The 20,851-nt window shown below is 41.2% G+C and overlaps 3 protein-coding genes across 5 annotated transcripts in view; 1 reads left to right on the forward strand and 2 right to left on the reverse strand.

Annotated features, from left to right (window-relative positions):
• The window catches only part of LOC140942842 (DNA ligase 3-like), a 16,950-nt gene extending 13,956 nt beyond the window's left edge, over positions 1-2,994 (reverse strand). For both annotated transcript variants that reach the window (XM_073391866.1, XM_073391859.1), the window contains exons 1-5: positions 2,506-2,994; positions 1,327-1,614; positions 826-932; positions 308-352; positions 107-193 (exon numbers count right to left, since the gene is read on the reverse strand). In XM_073391866.1, coding sequence (XP_073247967.1) covers positions 107-193; positions 308-352; positions 826-932; positions 1,327-1,614; positions 2,506-2,884 — 906 coding nt within the window. In that variant the 5' untranslated portion in view covers positions 2,885-2,994. The remainder of the gene's footprint in view (positions 1-106; positions 194-307; positions 353-825; positions 933-1,326; positions 1,615-2,505) is intronic.
• A 56-nt stretch (positions 2,995-3,050) lies between these two features.
• LOC140942887 (integrin-linked kinase-associated serine/threonine phosphatase 2C-like) lies at positions 3,051-10,804 on the forward strand. Of its 2 annotated transcripts, XM_073391914.1 has the most exons (12): positions 3,051-3,113; positions 3,195-3,326; positions 4,067-4,187; positions 5,002-5,108; positions 5,796-5,889; positions 6,809-6,896; positions 7,502-7,576; positions 7,772-7,815; positions 8,379-8,498; positions 8,709-8,790; positions 9,599-9,638; positions 10,542-10,804. In XM_073391914.1, the coding sequence occupies exons 1-12, from the start codon at positions 3,080-3,082 to the stop codon at positions 10,673-10,675; spliced, it is 1,071 nt and encodes a 356-aa protein (XP_073248015.1). In that variant the 5' UTR covers positions 3,051-3,079; the 3' UTR covers positions 10,676-10,804. The 2 variants fall into 2 exon arrangements, with proteins under 2 accessions (XP_073248015.1, XP_073248007.1); XM_073391906.1 differs by having other exon boundaries at positions 3,074-3,326.
• A 394-nt stretch (positions 10,805-11,198) lies between these two features.
• Positions 11,199-20,851, reverse strand: part of LOC140942914 (uncharacterized) — a 37,699-nt gene continuing 28,046 nt past the window's right edge. The window contains exons 14-15 of the mRNA XM_073391937.1: positions 12,755-12,832; positions 11,199-12,667 (exon numbers count right to left, since the gene is read on the reverse strand). Coding sequence (XP_073248038.1) covers positions 12,535-12,667; positions 12,755-12,832 — 211 coding nt within the window. The 3' untranslated portion in view covers positions 11,199-12,534. The remainder of the gene's footprint in view (positions 12,668-12,754; positions 12,833-20,851) is intronic.

Consider the following 20,851-nt stretch of genomic DNA (forward strand, 5'->3'; position numbering starts at 1 on the left):
TTCCATTCCCTGGATCGGACCAAAACGGGTACGAGAACTGATAAATAAGGATGTAGACAGTATTGTCCTGCAAATAGCAAATAAATCGTTTTTTTTTTCAACATACCTCTTGCAGGGCAACTAAGCTCTTCTTCAATGGCTTTAAAAGAAGGCCACTTTCAAAGAATGTGCTGACAGTTTCAGACACATCTCCCTATATAAAAAAAAAATCATTACTTTGATTAAAAAAATGAAAATAACATCATACTTTATAGATCTATCTAATGTTGTACTTTCACCATTAATTTTATCATTTTCAATTCCTAACCTGTTCTAAGTCTGTCAACATATCATCTTGACTGCAACCAAATATCTGAAAATGGACAATAATAACTATCACAAATTAATATAATCTCTGATTTTCTATAGCACTCTATTCAAACTTTATAGAGCAAATAAATTAACATCCTTCTACATTTTCATATTTCAGTAAGTTGTGAAACTCACAGGACCATGAACACCAGAAACATTTTTGAGTATTATTGTGTAGTGAGAAAAAAGCCAATAAAAAAGATTCTGGTTTTAAGGTTTGCTCACGTGTCCTGAATTTTATTGTGATAGGTCACTACACAATAAACAGTCCGGACATTTTTCAGAAGTTCGCGGTTTTCTGAGATTGACAGTAATTATTAGTAATTTATAGCCTTTTTCTTCTACTTTTTTTTGCATCGTAAAAGCAAGTGACTTACAACCAAACCACTCTGAAGTATATTTGAAATCACTAATTTTTTAACCATGCACTTTTGTTTAAGATGGATTTTCATGCACTCGTATGTTTTTTTTTACCTGGCTAAATAGTTTTATGAGCTGTTTGCTTTGTAAGTTATAAACTCGTTTGTTTACTCCTGGCAATAACATCTTTACCCATAATAAGAGATCGCCTTCAAAACCATCTGAAGAATAAAAAACAATAATATCAAGAGTTTGTATGTGCATCTTCACATTTTCTTGAACCCCTAGATATAAGAAACCCCTGGATATGAGAGAGGTTATTAAACTTCACGTTCACATTATTAACGGCAAACATGAAATTGCACCAGGTGACCATGTTGTTTACTGTTCATTATTTCTACACCTAAATATATATTAGTTTCACAGAATTTATAAGAATTGTTTTGAGCAGTTTTTATCTGCTCATTTTCTATTTTGAGAAATTTTCAACTTGAATCTGAAGTTTGCCATAATTATACTAGGTGAAGCTTAAAATCTCTATAAATTCTTTATTCTATTACTATTGTGAAACTCAGTTAATCAAATATGTTCCTAATATTGCATAAAAACACCAACCTCCAGAGGTCCCTTTCTCAAACAAGTCTTCTAGAATCTTGCTCTTGGCATTATAGCTTGGTTCTTCAGCAAGTTTAATACAGATTCTTCTAAACTGTCTGAATGAATTATCCATGCTATTCTTGTCACTTCCAGTCTTGACTGGAGAAGAGCTCTGATCACCACTACCTTTGGGAGCAGCAGTTGTCTTAGGAGACTTAGATGATGCTGAGGCCTTGGTATTACCAAATGCAAGAGTGGACTGCACTGTTTTTTTCTTGGGTGAAAGAGTTGTTTTGGATGACAAATCTAAGATTGTTAAAAATGTCATTAAAAACAAAATAACTTATTGCTTGTTGTCTACTTTCCTCTTTAATTGGATTCTCATGGGAAAAGTTGGAAACATCCCTTATGGGTGATAGAATTTTATTTTGCTGGCATAACACAGATTCAAATTAATAAAGGTACCCCAAACCACTTACACAACAGAAGCTGCTGTCAATTTTTAGCTCAATTCCTTGCGTTAACCTGACAGTGTACGAAACCTACTCTAATGAAATCTCTCCCTTTGGAGTTCATGGTCACAAGGAAGTGAGGAAGGTAATAAATATAGCTTGCGCAAGGCTGTGCTCTTAGGAAAATTGAAGGGAGCCCAGTGCTCCAAAACTGGAAAATCTAGGGTGCCCAGCATAATTTATGATTTGTATGAAAAAACTGAGATTTGCTAGTCGCCCGAGGGCAAAAGTTAGGCGCCAGGGGCCACTGAGCTCTGCTAGAGCACAGCCCTGACCTTTGGAAAAGGCTATTTCTTCCTCCTCCACCATTGCAACCCACTATGACTCTTAGGGCACTTACCATTAAATAAATCTTCGTCAGAACTGGCTGGCGAGACCATTGCCCAACCAGTCAGTTTGTAAATGAAATCAGCTTTTTCCAAGAGTTTTTGCTGAAAAACCTCCTTTGTGCATATTATTTAGGATTTGACTGATCAGGCTGCAGAATTTGATTAAAACCAAAATTATCATTGCGACGGGAATGGTCTGGCCGGTCAGATCCCATGACAAATAGAAAGCGTCCTTACTCTTAGCCTCTTGTAATCCTAGGAGGGTACTCACGAATGTTTTATATGGGGAGGCCAACCCCTTACACTTTACAGTGTACACAGACACTGAAACAAATCCTATCAGAAATAACACAGACCTTTAATAAGGCCTTTGATTTCCTTTTGATCATCATCATTGAGTTTCTCGAACCCATCTAAATCGTCCGTGCTGTCAATTTTCTTGGTTGTGGCTCGTGCTCTGGAAAGGGACTCAAATATGCAACGAACATGATACCACTGTTTCATCATTCCTCCATCTTCACTAAACGGATTGGAAACCAATTTACCGATTCGCTTGGAGTTCTTTTCTATCTGTTGCTTGCATGTTTTGCATTTAGCTCTTCCTTGCGCAGCGTACTCTACCACAAAAGGTTTCTCTTCAGCTGAAGCCATCGCAATGATGTGCAAAAACCGTCTTTGATTCTGGGCTAAACTGTGCTTGAGAAGCTTGATGCTAACTCTCGTAATAGCAAACATTGACAATATACACTCATTTTATCCACGTTTTTCGCAATGCTGTGAAAAACTCAAGGCAAGTTCGAACTTGTACGTAAATAATAAATCAATCGCCCACGATCCGCCATTTTGTTTTGAATCTTGTGAAATGCATCCTGGGAATTTAAGTTTTCAAAGTCCGCTGACCAATCAAGTGCTGCTTCACAAAAAATCAAAATGGACGACTTGTTTGGCGATCTTCCTCCACCTTGTAATACAGAAAATAGAATCTACTTCTTGCCTTAGCTTTTTAAAATGCACAAAATAACACTTTTTTTCTTCTATTTTTCAGCAAGCGGAGGTGATACTTCGAGCTCGGCGGGAAACCTATATGATGATCTTCCGGCCACCGAAAGTAGAAACAACAAAAGAAAACTTGACGATTGTGAAGACGACGAAGTGCCGGCTAAAACATCTGCCCTGCGTAAGATAATGAGTACTTTTTTCTTAGTTTTAAGATATAATATAGGTGTTTAGGTTGTAGATTTATTAAAGGGTGAGTTGGGAACGTACCATTTAGTGTCAGCAGCCCCGCTGTACTCCCGGCCCTCTAAAGATGACTTGAATACGAACCCAGAGTTTTATCAGTGCCCAATGAACAATAAAAATCGAAGGGTTCGTTTTTTGTCAGCATCTTTGGAAATTTTGTGTCCAAAGGGTCAAAATTTTGTTCCGTTCTTTGAAGAAAAAATCCCTAAACCCACTATTCAAAAACACATCATCCTTTATTATAGGGGATGGGGGAGGGGGGGAGGGGGGGTTGCGGATAAAAAGTGGAACATTCCTGTGAAACCATTCTCATCCATTGATTTGCTGTTCTATATTTTCTGCTGCCTTACGCCCTTACGCTAGGTGCTTCTTGGAATTCTCGAATATTTGGCATTACGTGGTCCTGGTATAAGGGGTTATGGGAATTTTTAATGTGAGGCAGACAGGATCATGGGAAAGCAGTAAGAATGCACAAGGCATGGGAAACAGTCAATGTGGATCATACTCGGTAAATCTCAGTTTTACCCTAAAGTAGGCAAAATGCTTTTTTCTTTCTATTTCCAACCCCTTGAGAACCATACACTTAAAAAACTAAAGTTATCGATCAGTGAGCCATTTATATTTTTAGTGTCTGGAGAGCATCCAGCACCAACACTGCCCAAATTTTTCCCACAGAGTCCAAATATATACTGAGAGGCTTTGTTGCTGAAAGAAAAGGGGAAAGGTTTGACATGCAAGATGCGCATGTCATCTGTGACGATTTCTTAGAAGAATTTGACACTAAACCCACTGGAATGTAAGCTACATTCATATTATTTTAAAATATATAATAATAGAACTGGTAATAACTGAAGGTTAGGGAGTGCGGGTGACAACGATCGGAGCTCCAAATGCTTTTGCTCCAATGCTGTGCTTTGCATAAGTTTCAGGTTGCAGATGATCAAAACACGCGTGATCAGATTACGAGGGGTAGAAAATTGAAATGTGCATGATCAAATTGCATTTTGTGAATTCCATTCATTCTTAGTGGAAGTCCAACCGAATATTGGCTACATACGTGTGACGCATGCGTAATAACAACCTGGAGATTAGGACTAGTGCGTGCTCCTCTTTTTACCCGCAATCTAAGGGTTGGGACATGTAATATTCCAAAAACATTTCTAGAGTTCACTATTTTGAGAGCGCGAGACTCACTGCTGAAACATCTATATTGGGTTACCTGTGGCATAACAATTGGTTAAGTCCCAAGGGCCACAGATAGCCCACACTGCAATATCTTACACTGTATATGTAACCTGGTTTGTGTAGTTTGAAGAAGTAGTGTTTCCTAGATGAAAGTATCATTCAGCCCTACTATTGTGAATTTTCATGAAGTTAGAATAAAGTCAGTAAGTCAATACCATCAGATTAGATTGTCTCACTGGAAAATACACCGTGGACTCCATTTTATCTGCTTGTTTATGTATGTTGTAAGAAGGCTTTCTGTTTACTGTACCAGTTCTTTTGGATCTTTGACACTTGCTACCTACTGACACTGGGGATCTTCTGGCAAATCCTTATTACAAATGAATTTTATGATTATTTTGAGAATAATCTGTCTGTACTTTCAGATCAAGGATGTGTTACTATGGTGTGTTTGATGGCCATGCTGGTCCCAGGGCAGCTCAGTTTGCTGCTGATCATTTACACAAGAACATTATTCTCAAGTTTCCAAAAGGTTGATGGTAAATACTATAGATAATGACTAGTCTCTTGAAGAAATCATTTAGTATAATGAAAGCTACATTTGTATTAATGAAGCAGCACTTTTCTATGGTGCAATTTAGTATACTGTGTAAGGGTGTGCATGGTTAGACTAATTTAATTCTCAGGGTGTCACAATAGTGCTGTCTGATGGCCTGAGGCTAGTGGAGCTGTTAGAGGTCAGAATTAAATTCAAGTTAAAATTTTTAACCTAGGTTGATTCTCAGTTTCCTTTGTCACCTAGCCCCAGGTAATTATTCATGAATTTAGGCTACAAGACAAAGAAAATTTTGGAGAATCAACTCAGGTTAAAAAATCTTGACCTGTTACAGAGCTATCCATCTTGCAGGCATGTTTTTATTGCAGTTCATCCGAAAGGCACGCAGCAGTTGTCAAGATAAAATAAATTTTAGTTCAAAGGGGGGCTGATAGGCTGGGCTAGTCAACTTCAGCAGTAGCTTGCCTGAAGGGCAAACAATTTTTAAATTTTTATCTCACCCAGTTTCTTTATTTTCGGTAAGATTTACGGGTTAAAAAGTTAGAATAATATACTGCATAGTAAAACTTCTTAATTATTGTCTTATTTGTGGCTGTATTGTGAATTTTTTGTGTACATTCAAGTTATTTTCTTATTCTTCTGTGTATTCTTGAACATTTTTAGGAGAAACAACCAACAAAGACAGAGAAATAAAAAAGTGTATGACAGAAGCTTATAAAAAGACTGATGATGAGTTTCTACAAGAGGCATCCAAAGCGTAAGTATCACAGGCAGCCCAAACTTGAGTCACGAGGAAAGAGTGTAAAGTAATTTACTTACTATAGGTGATGTGTGACCTTTCTGCTGGATGCGCAGGTGTCGCGTTGTACGCGACCATTGACAATAAGAGACTTTGTGTGAGAAATGAAATACTGAGATTAGTTTGAATGCTAAATAACGTTAAATCTAATTTTTCCTTCAATGAAATGAATGAAAAAGACTTAACTGTGATGTATTCTACTCTGTTTTGGTATCTGCTTGTCATTTTACTGTTTTTTTTTTGGCTTTATTGCATAACCACTGTTACTCAATCTGATCCCTTTATAAGATGAAGTCAAGGCTGGTCACTTCAATCTAGCTGGGTCCTGGACCAGTCACAACAAAAATGCCACTTTTTCGCCAAAATTCAAGTCTGCTGCAAATTTTTTCAGCGCCAACCCAAGAGAGAAACCTCCTTTTCCTCTTTAAGAGATCGGCTCAAAAAAAGCTTTATAATTTCCCCATCAAATTGAACCATTTGTACCGGACTTTGAGGCATGTCTGGCGTTCGTCCAGTGCCTGTGACTGCTGTTGCGCTTACCTACTAATTTGCATTATGACAATATTAGCACTTTCATGACGGGTGCAAGGGCAGAAATGACATGTTTACTAGGCTCTTGCACTGTGAAGAAGTGAGCCCTTGCACCCGTCATGTAAGTGCTAATTGTCATAATGCAAATTAGTTGGTAAGCGCAACAGCGGTCACAGGCAGTGGACGAAAGCCAGACGCGCCTCGAAGTCCAGCACAAATGGCTCAATTTGATGGGGAAATTATAAAGCTTTTTTCGAGCCGACCTCTTAGAGAGGAAAAGGAGGTTTCCCTTTTGGGTTGGAGCTGAAAAAATTTCTCCTCACAAAATTTTGTGATGTTCACTTAGATCACCAGTGTGGAAAGATGGTTCCACTGCTGTCACAGCATTAGTTATGGATGATGTGCTATATGTAGCCAACCTTGGTGATAGCAAGGTACATATCACTACATCATTATTATTTTGTAACTTAAACTAGTAATAACCAAAGGTTAGGGAGTTGAGGCGAGATAGATCAAAAGTCAAAGCACCCTAACGGCTTATACCCTTGGTGCTGTGTTTTGTGTAAAGCTTCACATATAGAATATCAAAATGCAGGTAATCAGATTACAACTGATAAGAGACCCAAACGCATGTGATCAGATTGTGTTCTAAGCATTCCATTCATTCTTAGTGAAAGTCCAAAAAAATGCTGGCGATATATGTGCGGCTTATGTGTAACTGGAGATAAGGATTACAGCCTCGTCTGTTCCCTGCAGTAACATTATTAATATTTCATGACACCTTGTAATTTATGACAAAGCAGCATGTTTTGTCCAAAGGGAACTGAGATTGCTAATCTGCAATGAGTTTCCAAGAAAATCTGTTGGTAAATTCCTCAAGGATGTTGTGTTGTACTCAGCCTGTTGTGACCATTTCAGTATAGGCATTTAAAAAAATATATGTTGGTGGTGATGGAATTCTGTTATACTGAAGTTAAGTTTTAGTGGAGATCATAGCAGGTGTTTTTTGTTCATTTATTTATTTGTTTATACCCTCTAGGCACTGCTTTGTCGATGTAGTGATGATGGTAAAGTTTCAGTAGTTTCTCTATCCAAAGATCACTCGCCTTCTCAGGTAAGAAAAACGAAGAATTATACCATTAATTTTCTTTTTGAAATAGTGGCAAGTTCCTGATAAAACATTGAAAATAAATACGACCTGAAAAGATACGACTTGTAATAAAACCATGCCAACTCAGGACTAATTAAGGCTAACGACAATTGAGATAGATTTTAATACAGTAATAGTCTTTTTTACTCACATTCACAGTACGAGGAGAGGATGAGAATTCAAAAAGCAGGAGGAAATGTCAGGTTAATTCCATTTTTTTAAAAATTCCTTTTATTCGTAGTGTCATATAAAAATTACAGTAAAAGTCAGGGATGCATTGTTAGGCCCCTTCTTCAGGTACACAGCAGTGAAGAGGAGATTGTCCTTAAGTCTTTTTGGGAAATCTTCTTAACAATATATAATCTTTTGGCACTGGTGAATTTGACTTGAATACTACGCAGCAAGCAGCAGGTTTTTGTTCTGTCGCTGGATTTAGATACCCCGTAACGGGTTAGGTCCATTTCTCTTACCCCTTCAAGCCCCAGTATTCACATACAATTCTCCATGTTAATCTTTATACATTCCTTTAATAGTAAGTTAAGAGAATTTGATAAAAGATCAAAGCATTTTCCCCAGGTGATGATATTCTAAGCCACTTAAGCTATTTTGGTTGCGCAATGTGCACGTTTCGTGGAAGTTTCAGTGACAAGAAATATGTGGGGAAGTTGTCGAGACAATAGAGTTTGATCACGGATATGCACCGCGCCAAAATCCGGTGTAATACGATGATACGATGTTTTGAGGGTTTATTGTTGTTCACCGTTAGGGAAGGCCGTGTTCTTGGTGTATTGGAGGTTTCTAGATCCATTGGAGATGGCAGATTCAAGAGATGTGGAGTAAGCTGTGTTCCTGATGTCATGAGATGCACAATCACTGATAATGACAGGTATTAAGTGGCACAACATAAGAGTGGGACCGGAATACAAGACAAGTAGTTTTTTTATCTTCATGAAGGACATCAATGTGAAGATTTTAAAGGTCGTCGTTCCCCGTGAAGAGTGTAATTTTCTAACCCGTCCTCCCAAAAAATTTGTTCGAGCTGCGATTCTTTCCTAATACTGTTTTAGAGTTATAATAGATCACTGTTGTTCTTTAGGTTTCTGCTGTTGGCTTGTGATGGTCTCTGGAAAGGTTTCTCCGTAGATTCTGCGTTAAAGTTCATCAAAAATATTTTGGAGGTAACTCGCCAATCATTTACTTGTGACTGCTTCAAAGCATCGATTAGAGCGAATTTGTCCGGAGGAAGCTAGCGTACAAAATGTCAGTTGTCTTCGATCTTTTTACGATGGTATAAAATTGTCTTCAACTCCGTTGATAAAATTGCATCATAGTTCGTGGTTCTCTCTCGCACCAACTCTGCCCAAATGCGTAGCCTTCTTTTGCGCTTAGCGCTTGTTTGTGTCCCCTTCTCGCTCGGCTGAATAACACACTCGCTGGTAACCATGGAAACGTCTTTTTAAGAGGAAGCACTTGTAAAGAAGGTTGGAGGTGTCCTGATATCCCGGTCTAGGTCCCCCGGGGGGTCCTGTACGGAATTCATGGTGGGGGTGTGCCGCCCGATTCTCTAAATCCTGACCCTATTTCAGACCAAAAAATGTCATTTTTCACAGCCGTTTTCAGACTTGGCCTCTAAAACCCACACCCATTCTCAGACCTGGCCTTTAAGAATTGTGTCATCATTACTTAGATTAGAACAGCAAGAAAATTGGAATTCGCATATTTCTCTTTCTTTCTTCTCATTTGAAAGTGAAACAAAAAATACGTTCGTACACTCCCGCAGTTCCTCTGAAACCATACATGTACCCGATTCCAGATTCCAAATGGGCAAATTCTACACCCGTTTTCAGACCAAACCAAAGTGGCGCAAATCCCTACCCTTTAGGGCAGCACATACCTATATGTGGGAAGTACCTTCCCCCCTGGGGGGGGGGGGGGGGGCTAGGCATTCTCGTCACAATGTTTTTGTTTCCTTTTTCATATTGATAGAGTGAGGAGAGTGAAGAAAGTATTCAAAAAGCTGAAAATGGTATGCTTTTGATTTCAGTGAAGGTTAATTTAAGACTTGTTAATAACTCGACGTTTACAGTTTCTGTCTCATTCTATCAAAGTTCCTCAGTAGTGTTCTTTAATTCTGTCATCCCGACCCAAATTTTACCTCAATCCCGTAATCCTGATGGTGGTTTGGCACCCTCATCCCCCGCATACTTTCAATCCCGAATCTCGCCACGATTTTGCGGTAAAATCCCGAATCCTTCAAATTTGACCAATCCCGGATACAACGTTAGAAGAAGACTCAACTGAAGCACATTGACCCACAGGCTTCCCAAGCTCTATATTATGGAAGTTCGTTAAAATTTTTAAGTACAACTCGAAATCTAACGGCCTCTAAATGGCTCCAGAAGCGAACAGTCCGTAAAACACACAACACAAACACAAGCTGAGTCATTTTTATTGAATTTTTTTTCCCAAAAATATAATTTAGATCGTATTTTGTTTATTTTCGTACATTCTCTTATAAAATTCAAATTCCAACGAACTCTCATGTAGAGTCTGGGCGCTTGTGATTGACCATAAAAACATTTTTTTGGCCCGCTAATACAATGATACGGGGATCATTGAAGGCTTATAAGTTTACTAATCTTCAATATTATGATTTTTTCTTCGTTAGACTTACCTAGTCACCCCTCCCCTTGTTTATCTTTTCATCCCCTGCCCAGTATGATACGAAGGCTTTGTCTCGCCGTTGGCGCTGAAGTTACAACTGCATGACAACTGACAGTTAATTGCGTGTTTTGAAAGCTTAGTCATCTTTATGGGGGAAACTTCCAGTTTTTTTTTTAACTTTTGGTTGCATAAATAATTGAACTGAAAAACTTTTGCCCGTAGAATCAATGGATGACAAGTTAAGGAACTGCTTTCTCATTTGCAGGTTCGGAAGATGTCGAAACTGACCCAATGGCTGCGCGGTTTCAGAAAGCGTGTGACAAAGTCGCTAGTGAAGCTGTCAGAAATGGAAGTTCGGATAACGTGACAGTAATGCTAGTGTCAATCACAAGACAGTGAATTCAAGAAACTGGACGGAGGAGAGGGAGAGGATTATTGTATATTCCAGGGAGTTTTCAATCCTCCGGTCCCCTCTAAAGAGAAGCTATGAGAAGTGGAATCATGTGGCGGGACAAACACACTTATCCATCAAAAGACAACTGCTTCTTTAAGTACTCAACTTCAAAGAGGAGAGAGGAAATCATTGTTCTTTTCCTGTAAGGTTATTTGACCTCTGTCTTTCCTCTCACAAGTGAAGCTTTCAAGAGCGAAAGTTTGGATGATGTGAAACTCATGCCGTATCCACCAGTAAAGTGGGCAGCGACGCAACTTTCATTCTGAGAGAGAGAGCACAGCGGATATTTTACGATATTTTACCGAAATTTCAGAAAAATAGCAATGGTAGAGTTATCTGAAGTTTAATCCTTTCATAATTCACTCGTTGGATAGAAGAACCTGAATGGACTCCGATTTTTTAAATAGTTTATATACTGACTGAGTTAAAGAAACTTAGTGACAAAAAAAACATAATTACTCGAACGTGTTTAATAAAAGATGACTCTTTATTGTGATTTGCCAGTCACTAATTGATATCGCTCATCTGCAAGAAACAACGTAATCGATAATGCTTGAAAAGTAAGAATATGTATCTGAAAAATCTTCCCTTCCTTGGGGCTTTGAGCCCCTTGGAATCCTGTATGTTTTTTATTCACATTTTAAGCCACGTGAATTAACTGTTTTTTCATGCCAAATGAACATTTCGGGAGAACAGATAACCAGATTTTCCCGCGAGTAGTCGCCATCTTTGATTTTGATAGCAGAGGAAGTCTGAGGAGAGCAAAACGTGAAATCATAGTCTGTTCCAGGCTTCAAGATACAGTGGAACCACAAAATAACGAAGGGCCAAGAGCTAGACTGGCAAAAATGTTCGCCATTCACCATTCTCACATAGGCCATAATGCACGTTGTTTGCCCCCCAAAATTTTGCATAACCTTTACCTTTGATTTCTCTTGGGACGACTGTAATACCCAGGAGAAATTGGAAACAATAGTTATGCAAAATTCTTGGGGGTAAACAAAGTGCATTATGGTCTATGTGAAAATAGCGAATAACGAGGTTTCGTTTAATCGAGGTTCTTTTTCATATATTTTGCTATGAGCGACTCGGATAACGAAAATCGTTCGTTATACCGAGGGCTATGTTATATAGAGTTTCGTTATATCGAAGTTCCACGGTAGTATGTGCGCGATCGTGAGAACTGTAGTGTGACGGAAAACGCGTGTTATCTTTGCTTCACCTTGTTTACGGGCCCTAGTATCTGAGATCCTGGAACAGGTTAGTGCGAACAATATGGTGATCTACAGCGGGCATAAGGCGAGAGGACGAAGTGGGGTGAGGAAAGGAAATGCCTCGGGCATGATCCCCTTCCCCCTGCCTCATGTGACTTGTACCATCACCCAGGCTTTAGTTCTGTTTTTTAACAGCAGCCTTAAGAACATAGGCTTAGCTCAAGAGGCTCCTGCTTCGTCAAAAACCGTGAAAGAACTAAAATAATTGTCACAAGGTCTACACGTCTGAAACTGACAATCGGCTAGAACTAAGAAACCATTTATATCCCTCCTTAAAAAATTGTCCATCTTAAAAAGGACCTTTCTGTGACATGATCTTCCACGACTTTATTCTTCGCCCAAAAACGTAACGTGACAGGACCGATCTTGTCGCACCACAACTTCTTGAGGCCACATTCGTGATCATTCTTTCCCACACATTTGTTGCTTCCAGCTCATAAACGAGACCTTCCGTTTTATGTCCGCGCATCTCTCCAACCTAAGCCTTTTCAGATCCACTTCCTGATTTCAATTATGATTACCCATTAGGGTCATCTCATTTCCAGTGCCCTAAAGCGGTTTATGGCAGCGGCAATTTCTAAGAGTCTGGGTCGAGAATAGCATCCGAGTAGGAGCGTGGGGCTAAGTACGTCCAGCCCTTTAGAATCAAAGTCTTCTTCAACCCTGAAAATATAAAGAAGGGTGTCAAGGAGCTTTTCAACTGACTAGGAATATTTTTGTGGCAAAACACCCAAAACGCAAAGTACTTACTTTTGTAAGACTTCCAAAAGCGACCTTTTCCCATCCATATAATTATTCCGGGCATACAGAATAGCGTCCGCTATAGCCCTAAGAAAAATAAGAACCCAAGACGTCATGGTTATTTCCTTGTTCAAGAAAGCGTGCTTTGCAGTAAACTCACCCTACGAACAGAGCCTCTTTTTGTCTTCTTGATCGTGAAGGAGCAAAGGAGGCTCTACCTTAATTACAATAAGGTTTTCTCTCGTCAAACTAGTTTTCCGATCACGAGCATCCTTTTATTACAGACCTTTGATTCTAAGACGAGTACGAGATTTTCTCAATCCTAAGTAGCGCTCGCCCGAGAACCAGCGTGATTTTGGCGGGAAAATGTGGTTGACGTCGTCATTCTACTACGAGTTTTAGCGCGAATGTCGTGGTGGCGAAAACAAGATAACAAATGCTAGAAGTTTGATCATTTTGCAATCGGGAAAGCGCGTAACCTCCTTCACTTACGATAACAGTGCTAACTTTTCTAGTGAAATATGGTCAAATGAAGCTTTCCGGCGAATACGGCGAAATAACATCCTCGAATCTAAAGGTCTCTAGTTTAATAAACCGATGATCACAACTGGGCTCCCAAACGTCCAACTATTAGGCCTGGGTTCGAAACTATATCCTAGCAACATGCTGCGCATGCTCAACATAGATCTTACTCGATTCATGCGAGTCCCGTACGCTAAAATCGAGAAAGTGAAAGAAAGGCTCTACTGACAGGTTGAAGTAAACCGCTTTTTGCTGTCAAAAGAATGATGGCTATTAATATACCGTAAAATTCCGAAAATAACCACCGGGGCTTATATTTTTCAAAGGCCCTTTTTGAGGGGCTTATTTTCGGAGGGGCTTATGTACGGAGGGAAATTAGCGTTTCAAAATCGATTGGGCTAGCTTGTAGTGGGAAGGAAATTTACCATTTTTGCTTTGTTACTTCGGCGGAGCGCGAAGTAAAGGATTCGCGGCGCTCAGGAATGTATCAAAGTTGACTTTTTTTTTACAAGATTGGGCACGCAAAGTCTGTAGGTTTTCGGTTTTATTCGGCTATTTGACGAAGTGAGAGCCGAATTAGTTCGAGATATCTCGAGATCACTTCGATTTCTGTGATTTATTACGCGGGATGACATAGTCAGCCAGCGTCTTAAATTCGGAAGCGCATTCCTTTCGTTACCCTGTGTACCAGAGGTTTTTCTCACGCGCGGTGGGAATTTTCGGATGGGGTCGCATTTTCACGACTGGATTGACTATTAATGGGGTTGCATTTTCAAAAGAGTTACTAGAATGGGGTCGCACATTTTCGGATTTTTGGGGTAAGAGAGCTGTTCATATTTACGGTTAGCAAACGTATGAGGATATTTGTACTGTACGTGAAAAGTAAAGTGTTCTTCATTCAATTTATTAAAAAATGGGTCAATTCATTTTTTGATGACCTATTTAAAGGATTGATCAGGTAGATACACAAATAGAAAGTGACTCAGTTGGGACCGCAAAAAATTACATATTTGTCCAAGAGTGACTAATATGGGGTCTACAATTGGCCACAGAAAAGACTATAATGGGGTACGGGCTCTGAGAGGCCAGCGGCACAGACCTAGCAAAAAGTAACCCCCGGGGGGGGGGAGGGGGGCGCCGCGGTTTCGTTGAAATCATAACAGTTTTCCTGGAAAGCTCCACGGGATCTCAGTCAATCTTAATAAGCAAATTTTCTTTTCAACCTAAATCAAAATGATTAGTAAACATAATGACCCCAAATTTACTTTTCCATTTAAAAAACAGGAAATGTTCGGCGTTGTCCATGTTTCTCATATGGCGCGAAAACTTACTTTCATATGACAACATGCGGGTATTTTTTTTCGCACGTTCAGGAGGTCAAAGGGATGTGATTTTTCATGAAAAAATATTCACAAAATTCTGCTTGACGTGACGACTCTAAAAACGGCTGTGTAGCAGACTACTTGACTTGTTAGTTTAATTTTTAATAATTAACTAACAGCTCATTGATTTATTAATTTGGGATACCAACTTGGAAGCCCGGGCACCCCAGCTAAAAATGCTTGGGGAGCCCGAAGGGCTCTCTGAATCTTCCCTAGAGCACAGCCTTGCAGCCCTGTAGTTATTGGAAGTATGATACATTACATGTTATTGTTGAATGTGGAAGTGCATTTTTTGAGGACATTAGTAAAGGAATACAAATTTTAGTGAACTACCCCAAACTCCCAAAATATATGGTGGTAATATTGATGTAAGTTTTGTTTTGAGTAGCAAAGGAACCCTTGTGTGTAACTCATCTTCAAGTGTATAACATCTCCGTCTCTCCTGCACACCTTTGTTGCATACACTACTAAACTTTCCATTGCCATCCAACGTAACGGTAATTCTTTCTTACACCAACACATCCCGCGTAAACGCCTTCGGGCGTCTTCTTGTTTGATAATGTTCAAGATTCTTATGTCATTTTCATGTGCTTTGTCCAGAGGTATCCCAGCCCTATTTGGTCTAACACACGTTTGATTTTTTGGTTCCATAATTCCTCATTCATTCTCGACTTCATATCATTATAAACCACCTGTGATAATTTGTGTTTTGGGTGTTTAATAAGAGTTAGCAAAAACTTGAAGTTCCTATATTCTGCTTCGCTTTTCATTGGGAATCTTCCTGTTTCAGCTCTACATGCATTGTTGCTGCAGTATTTATTTACACCTAGCAACCATTTCAAGAATTTAATTTAAACTAGTTCTGCGGGATCTTTTTCTACTTGGTCGTTAGAGTCAACACCTCAAATTTACCTTCCGTAGAGAAGTAACAAGGGTAACAAGGGGTAACAAACGGTAATAAAAGTAACAAGGGTAACAAGGGGTGACAAGAGGTAAAAAGGGTAACAACGGGTAACTAAGGGTAACAAGGGGTACCAAGAGGTAACAAGGGTAACAAGGGGTAACAAGGGGTAACAAGGGGTAGCAAAGGGTAACACGGGGTAACAAGGGTAACATAGGGTAAAAAGGGTTACAAGGGGTAACAAAGGGTAACAAGGAGTAAAAAGGGCAACAAAGGGGTAACAAAGGGTAACATGGGTAACAAGGGGTAGCAAAGGATAACAAGGGGTAACAATGGGTAACAAGGGTAACAAGGGGTAACAAGGGGTAACAAGGGGTAACGAGAGGTAACAAGGGAGACAAGGGGTAACAAGGAGTAACAACGGGTAACAAGGGGGTAACAAGGGTAACACGGGGTAACAAAGGGTAACAAGGGGTAACAAGGGGTAACAAAGGGTAACAAGGGGTAACAAGGGTAACAAGGGGTAACAAGGGGTAACAAGGGTAACACGGGGTAACAAAGGGTAACAAGGGGTTACATGGGTAACAAGGGGTAACAAAGGATAACAAGGGGTAGCAAGGGGTAACAAGGATAACAAGGGGTAAGAGGGGTAACAAAGAGTAACAAGGGGTAACAAAGGGTAACAAGGGGTAACAAGGGTAAAAAGGGGTAACAAGGGGTAACAAATTGTAAGAAGGGGTAAAAAGGGGTAACAAGGGGTAACAAAGGGTAACAAGGGGTAACAAGGGTAACAAGGGTATCAAGGGGTAACAAGGAAGGCAAGGGGTAACAAGGGGTACCAAGGGGTAACAAGGGTAACAAGGGGTAACAAGGGTAACAAGGGGTAACAAGGGCTAACAAGGGTAACAAGGGGTAACAAGGGGTAACAAGGGTAACAAGGGGTAACAAAGGGTAACATGGGGTAACAAGGGTAACACGGGGTAACAAGGGGTAACAAGGGTAACACGGAGTAACAATGGGTAACAAGGGGTAACAAGGGGTAACAAACGGTAACAAGGGGTAACAAAGGGGAACAAGGGGTAACAAGAGTAACAAGGGGTAACATGGGGTAACAAATTGTAAGAAGGGGTAACAAGGGGTAACAAGGGTAACAAGGGGTAACAAAGGGTAACAAGGGGTAACAAGGGGTAACAAGGGTAACAAGGGACACAAGGGGTAACAAGGGGTAACAAGGGGTAACAAGGGTAACAAGGGGTAACAAGGGTAACAAGGAGTAACAAGGGTAACAAGGGGTAACAAAGGGTAACATGGGGTAACAAGGGGTAACAAGGGTAACAAGGGGTAACAAGGGTAACAAGGGGTAACAAGGGGTAACAAGGGTAACAAGGGGTAACAAAGGGTAACATGGGGTAACAAGGGGTAACATGGGGTAACAAGGGTAACAAGGGGTAACAAGGGGTAACAAGGGTAACAAGGGGTAACAAGGGGTAACAAGGGTAACAAGGGGTAACAAGGGAGACAAGGGGTAACAAGGGGTAACAAGAGGTAACAAGGGGGTAACAAAGGGTAACACAGGGTAACAAGGGGTAAAAAAGGGTAAGAAGGGGTAATAAGGGGTAACAAGGGTAACAAGGGGTAACAAAGGGTAACATGGGGTAACAAGGGGTAACATGGGGTAACAAGGGTAACAAGGGGTAACAAGGGTAACAAGGGGTAACAAGGGGTAACAAGGGGTAACAAGGGTAACAAGGGGTAACAAGGGACACAAGGGGTAACAAGGGGTAACAAGGGATAACAAGGGTAACAAGGGGTAACAAGGGTAACAAGGGGTAACAAGGGGTAACAAGGGTAACAAGGGGTAACAAAGGGTAACATGGGGTAACAAGGATAACACGGGGTAACAAGGGGTAACAAGGGTAACACGGAGTAACAATGGGTAACAAGGGGTAACAAGGGGTAACAAACGGTAACAAGGGGTAACAAAGGGGAACAAGGGGTAACAAGAGTAACAAGGGGTAACACGGGGTAACAAATTGTAAGAAGGGGTAACAAGGGGTAACAAGGGAAACAAGGGGTAAAAAAGGGTAACAAGGGGTAACAAGGGGTAACAAGGGTAACAAGGGACACAAGGGGTAACAAGGGGTAACAAGGGTAACAAGGGGTAACAAGGGTAACAAGGGGTAACAAGGGTAACAAAGGGGTAACAAAGGGTAACATGGGGTAACAAGGGGTAACAAGGGGTAACAAGGGTAACAAGGGTAACAAGGGGTAACAAGGGGTAACAAGGGGTAACAAGGGTAACAAGGGGTAACAAAGGGTAACATGGGGTAACAAGGGGTAACATGGGGTAACAAGGGTAACAAGGGGTAACAAGGGGTAACAAGGGTAACAAGGGGTAACAAGGGGTAACAAGGGTAACAAGGGGTAACAAGGGACACAAGGGGTAACAAGGGGTAACAAGGGTAACAAGGGGTAACAAGGGTAACAAGGGGTAACAAGGGGTAACAAGGGTAACAAGGGCTAACAAAGGGTAACATGGGGTAACAAGGATAACACGGGGTAACAAGGGGTAACAAGGGTAACACGGAGTAACAATGGGTAACAAGGGGTAACAAGGGGTAACAAACGGTAACAAGGGGTAACAAAGGGGAACAAGGGGTAACAAGAGTAACAAGGGGTAACATGGGGTAAAAAATTGTAAGAAGGGGTAACAAGGGGTAACAAGGGTAACACGGGGTAACAAAGGGTAACAAGGGGTAACAAGGGGTAACAAGGGTAACAAGGGACACAAGAGGTAACAAGGGGTAACAAGGGTAACAAGGGGTAACAAGGGTAACAAAAGGTAACAAAGGGTAATAAGGGGTAACAAGGGTAACACGGGGTAACAAGGGGTTACAAAGGTAACAAGGGGTAACAAGGGTAACACGGGGTAACAAAGGGTAAGAAGGGGTAACAAGGGTAACACGGGGTAACAAAGGGTAAGAAGGGGTTACATGGGTAACAAGGGGTAACAAAGGATAACAAGGGGTAGCAAGGGGTAACAAGGATAACAAGGGGTAACAAGGGGTAACAAAGAGTAACAAGGGGTAAAAAAGGGTAACAAGGGGTAACAAGGGTAACAAGGGGTAACACAAGGTAACAAATTGTAAGAAGGGGTAACAAGGGGTAACAAGGGTAACAAGGGGTAACAAGGGTAACAAGGGGTAACAAGGGTAACAACAGGTAACAAGGGGTAACAAAGGGTAACAAGGGGTAACAAGGGGTAACAAGGGTAACAAGGGTATCAAGGGGTAACAAGGGAGACAAGGGGTAACAAGGGGTAACAAGGGGTAACAAGGGGTAACAAGGGTAACAAGGGGTAACAAGGGTAACAAGGGGTAACAAGGGCTAACAAGGGTAACAAGGGGTAACAAGGGCTAACAAGGGTAACAAGGGGTAACAAAGGGTAACATGGGGTAACAAGGGTAACACGGGGTAACAAGGGGTAACAAGGGTAACACGGGGTAACAATGGGTAACAAGGGGTAACAAGGGTAACAAAAGGTAACAAAGGGTAATAAGGGGTAACAAGGGTAACACGGGGTAACAAGGGGTAACAAAGGTAACAAGGGGTACCAAGGGTAACAAGGGGTAACAAGGGGTAACACGGGATAACAAGGGTAACAAGGGGTAAGAAGGGTAACAAGGGGTAACAAGGGGTAACAAGGGTAACACGGGGTAACAAAGAGTAACAAGGGGTAAAAAAGGGTAACAAGGGGTAACAAGGGTAACAAGGGGTAACACAAGGTAACAAATTGTAAGAAGGGGTAACAAGGGGTAACAAGGGTAACAAGGGGTAACAAGGGTAACAAGGGGTAACAAGGGTAACAACAGGTAACAAGGGGTAACAAAGGGTAACAAGGGGTAACAAGGGGTAACAAGGGTAACAAGGGTATCAAGGGGTAACAAGGGAGACAAGGGGTAACAAGGGGTAACAAGGGGTAACAAGGGGTAACAAGGGTAACAAGGGGTAACAAGGGTAACAAGGGGTAACAAGGGCTAACAAGGGTAACAAGGGGTAACAAGGGCTAACAAGGGTAACAAGGGGTAACAAAGGGTAACATGGGGTAACAAGGGTAACACGGGGTAACAAGGGGTAACAAGGGTAACACGGGGTAACAATGGGTAACAAGGGGTAACAAGGGTAACAAAAGGTAACAAAGGGTAATAAGGGGTAACAAGGGTAACACGGGGTAACAAGGGGTAACAAAGGTAACAAGGGGTACCAAGGGTAACAAGGGGTAACAAGGGGTAACACGGGATAACAAGGGTAACAAGGGGTAAGAAGGGTAACAAGGGGTAACAAGGGGTAACAAGGGTAACACGGGGTAACAAAGGGTAACAAGGGGTAACAAGGGGTAACAAGGGTAACAAGGGGTAACATAGGGTAACAAGGGGTAACAAAGGGTAACAAGGGGTAACAAGGGTAACAAGGGGTAACAAGGGGTAACAAGGGGTAACAAGGGGTAACAAGGGTAACAAAGGGTAACAAGGGGTAACAAAGGGTAACAAGGGGTAACAAGGGTAACAAGGGGTAACACGGGGTAACCAATTGTAAGAAGGGGTAACAAGGGGTAACAAGGGGAACAAGGGGTAACAAAGGGTAACATGGGGCAACAATGGGTAACAAGGGGTAACAATGATAACAAGGGGTAACAAGGGTAGCAAGGGTTAACAAGGGTAACAAGGGGTAACAAGGGGTAACAAGGGGTAACAAGGGTAACAAGGGTAACAGGGGGTAACAAGGGAGACAAGGGGTAACAAGGGGTAACAAGGGGTATGAAGGGGTAACAAGGGTAACAAGGGGTAACAAGGGGTAACAAGAGTAACAAGGGGTAACAAGGGGTAAGAAGGGGTAACAAGGGTAACAAGGGGTAACAAGGGGTAACAAGGGTAACAAGGGGTAACAAGGGAGACAAGGGGTAACAAGGGGTAACAAGGGGGTAACAAAGGGTAACACAGGGTAACAAGGGGTAACAAAGGGTAAGAAGGGGTAATAAGGGGTAACAAGGGTAACAAGGGGTAACAAAGGGTAACAAGGGGTAACAAGGGTAACACGGGGAAACAAATGGTAACAAGGGGTAACAAGGGTAACAAGGGGTAACCAAGAATAACAAGGGGTAACAAGGGGAACAAAGGGTTACAAGGGGTAACAAGGGTAACAAGGGGTAACGAGCTAAAGTTGTGTAAGGCTGCGTGCAAACGGACGCAACATTGTTGAGCAACAATCCCAACATTGTTGGATGTTACATGTTGCGTCCGT

The sequence above is a fragment of the Porites lutea genome, chromosome 1 (assembly GCF_958299795.1).
Source record: "Porites lutea chromosome 1, jaPorLute2.1, whole genome shotgun sequence".
In the NCBI taxonomy this organism is placed as follows: Eukaryota; Metazoa; Cnidaria; class Anthozoa; order Scleractinia; family Poritidae; genus Porites; species Porites lutea.

Bases quoted from the DNA above. Each gene is read 5' to 3' on its own strand.
- LOC140942887 (XM_073391906.1), top strand. From the start codon at position 3,158: ATGCACAAAATAACACTTTTTTTCTTCTATTTTTCAGCAAGCGGAGGT. The intron at 8,499-8,708 runs GTATTAAGTGGC...GTTGTTCTTTAG, and splicing joins ACAATCACTGATAATGACAG to GTTTCTGCTGTTGGCTTGTG. The intron at 8,791-9,598 runs GTAACTCGCCAA...TCATATTGATAG, and splicing joins TCATCAAAAATATTTTGGAG to AGTGAGGAGAGTGAAGAAAG.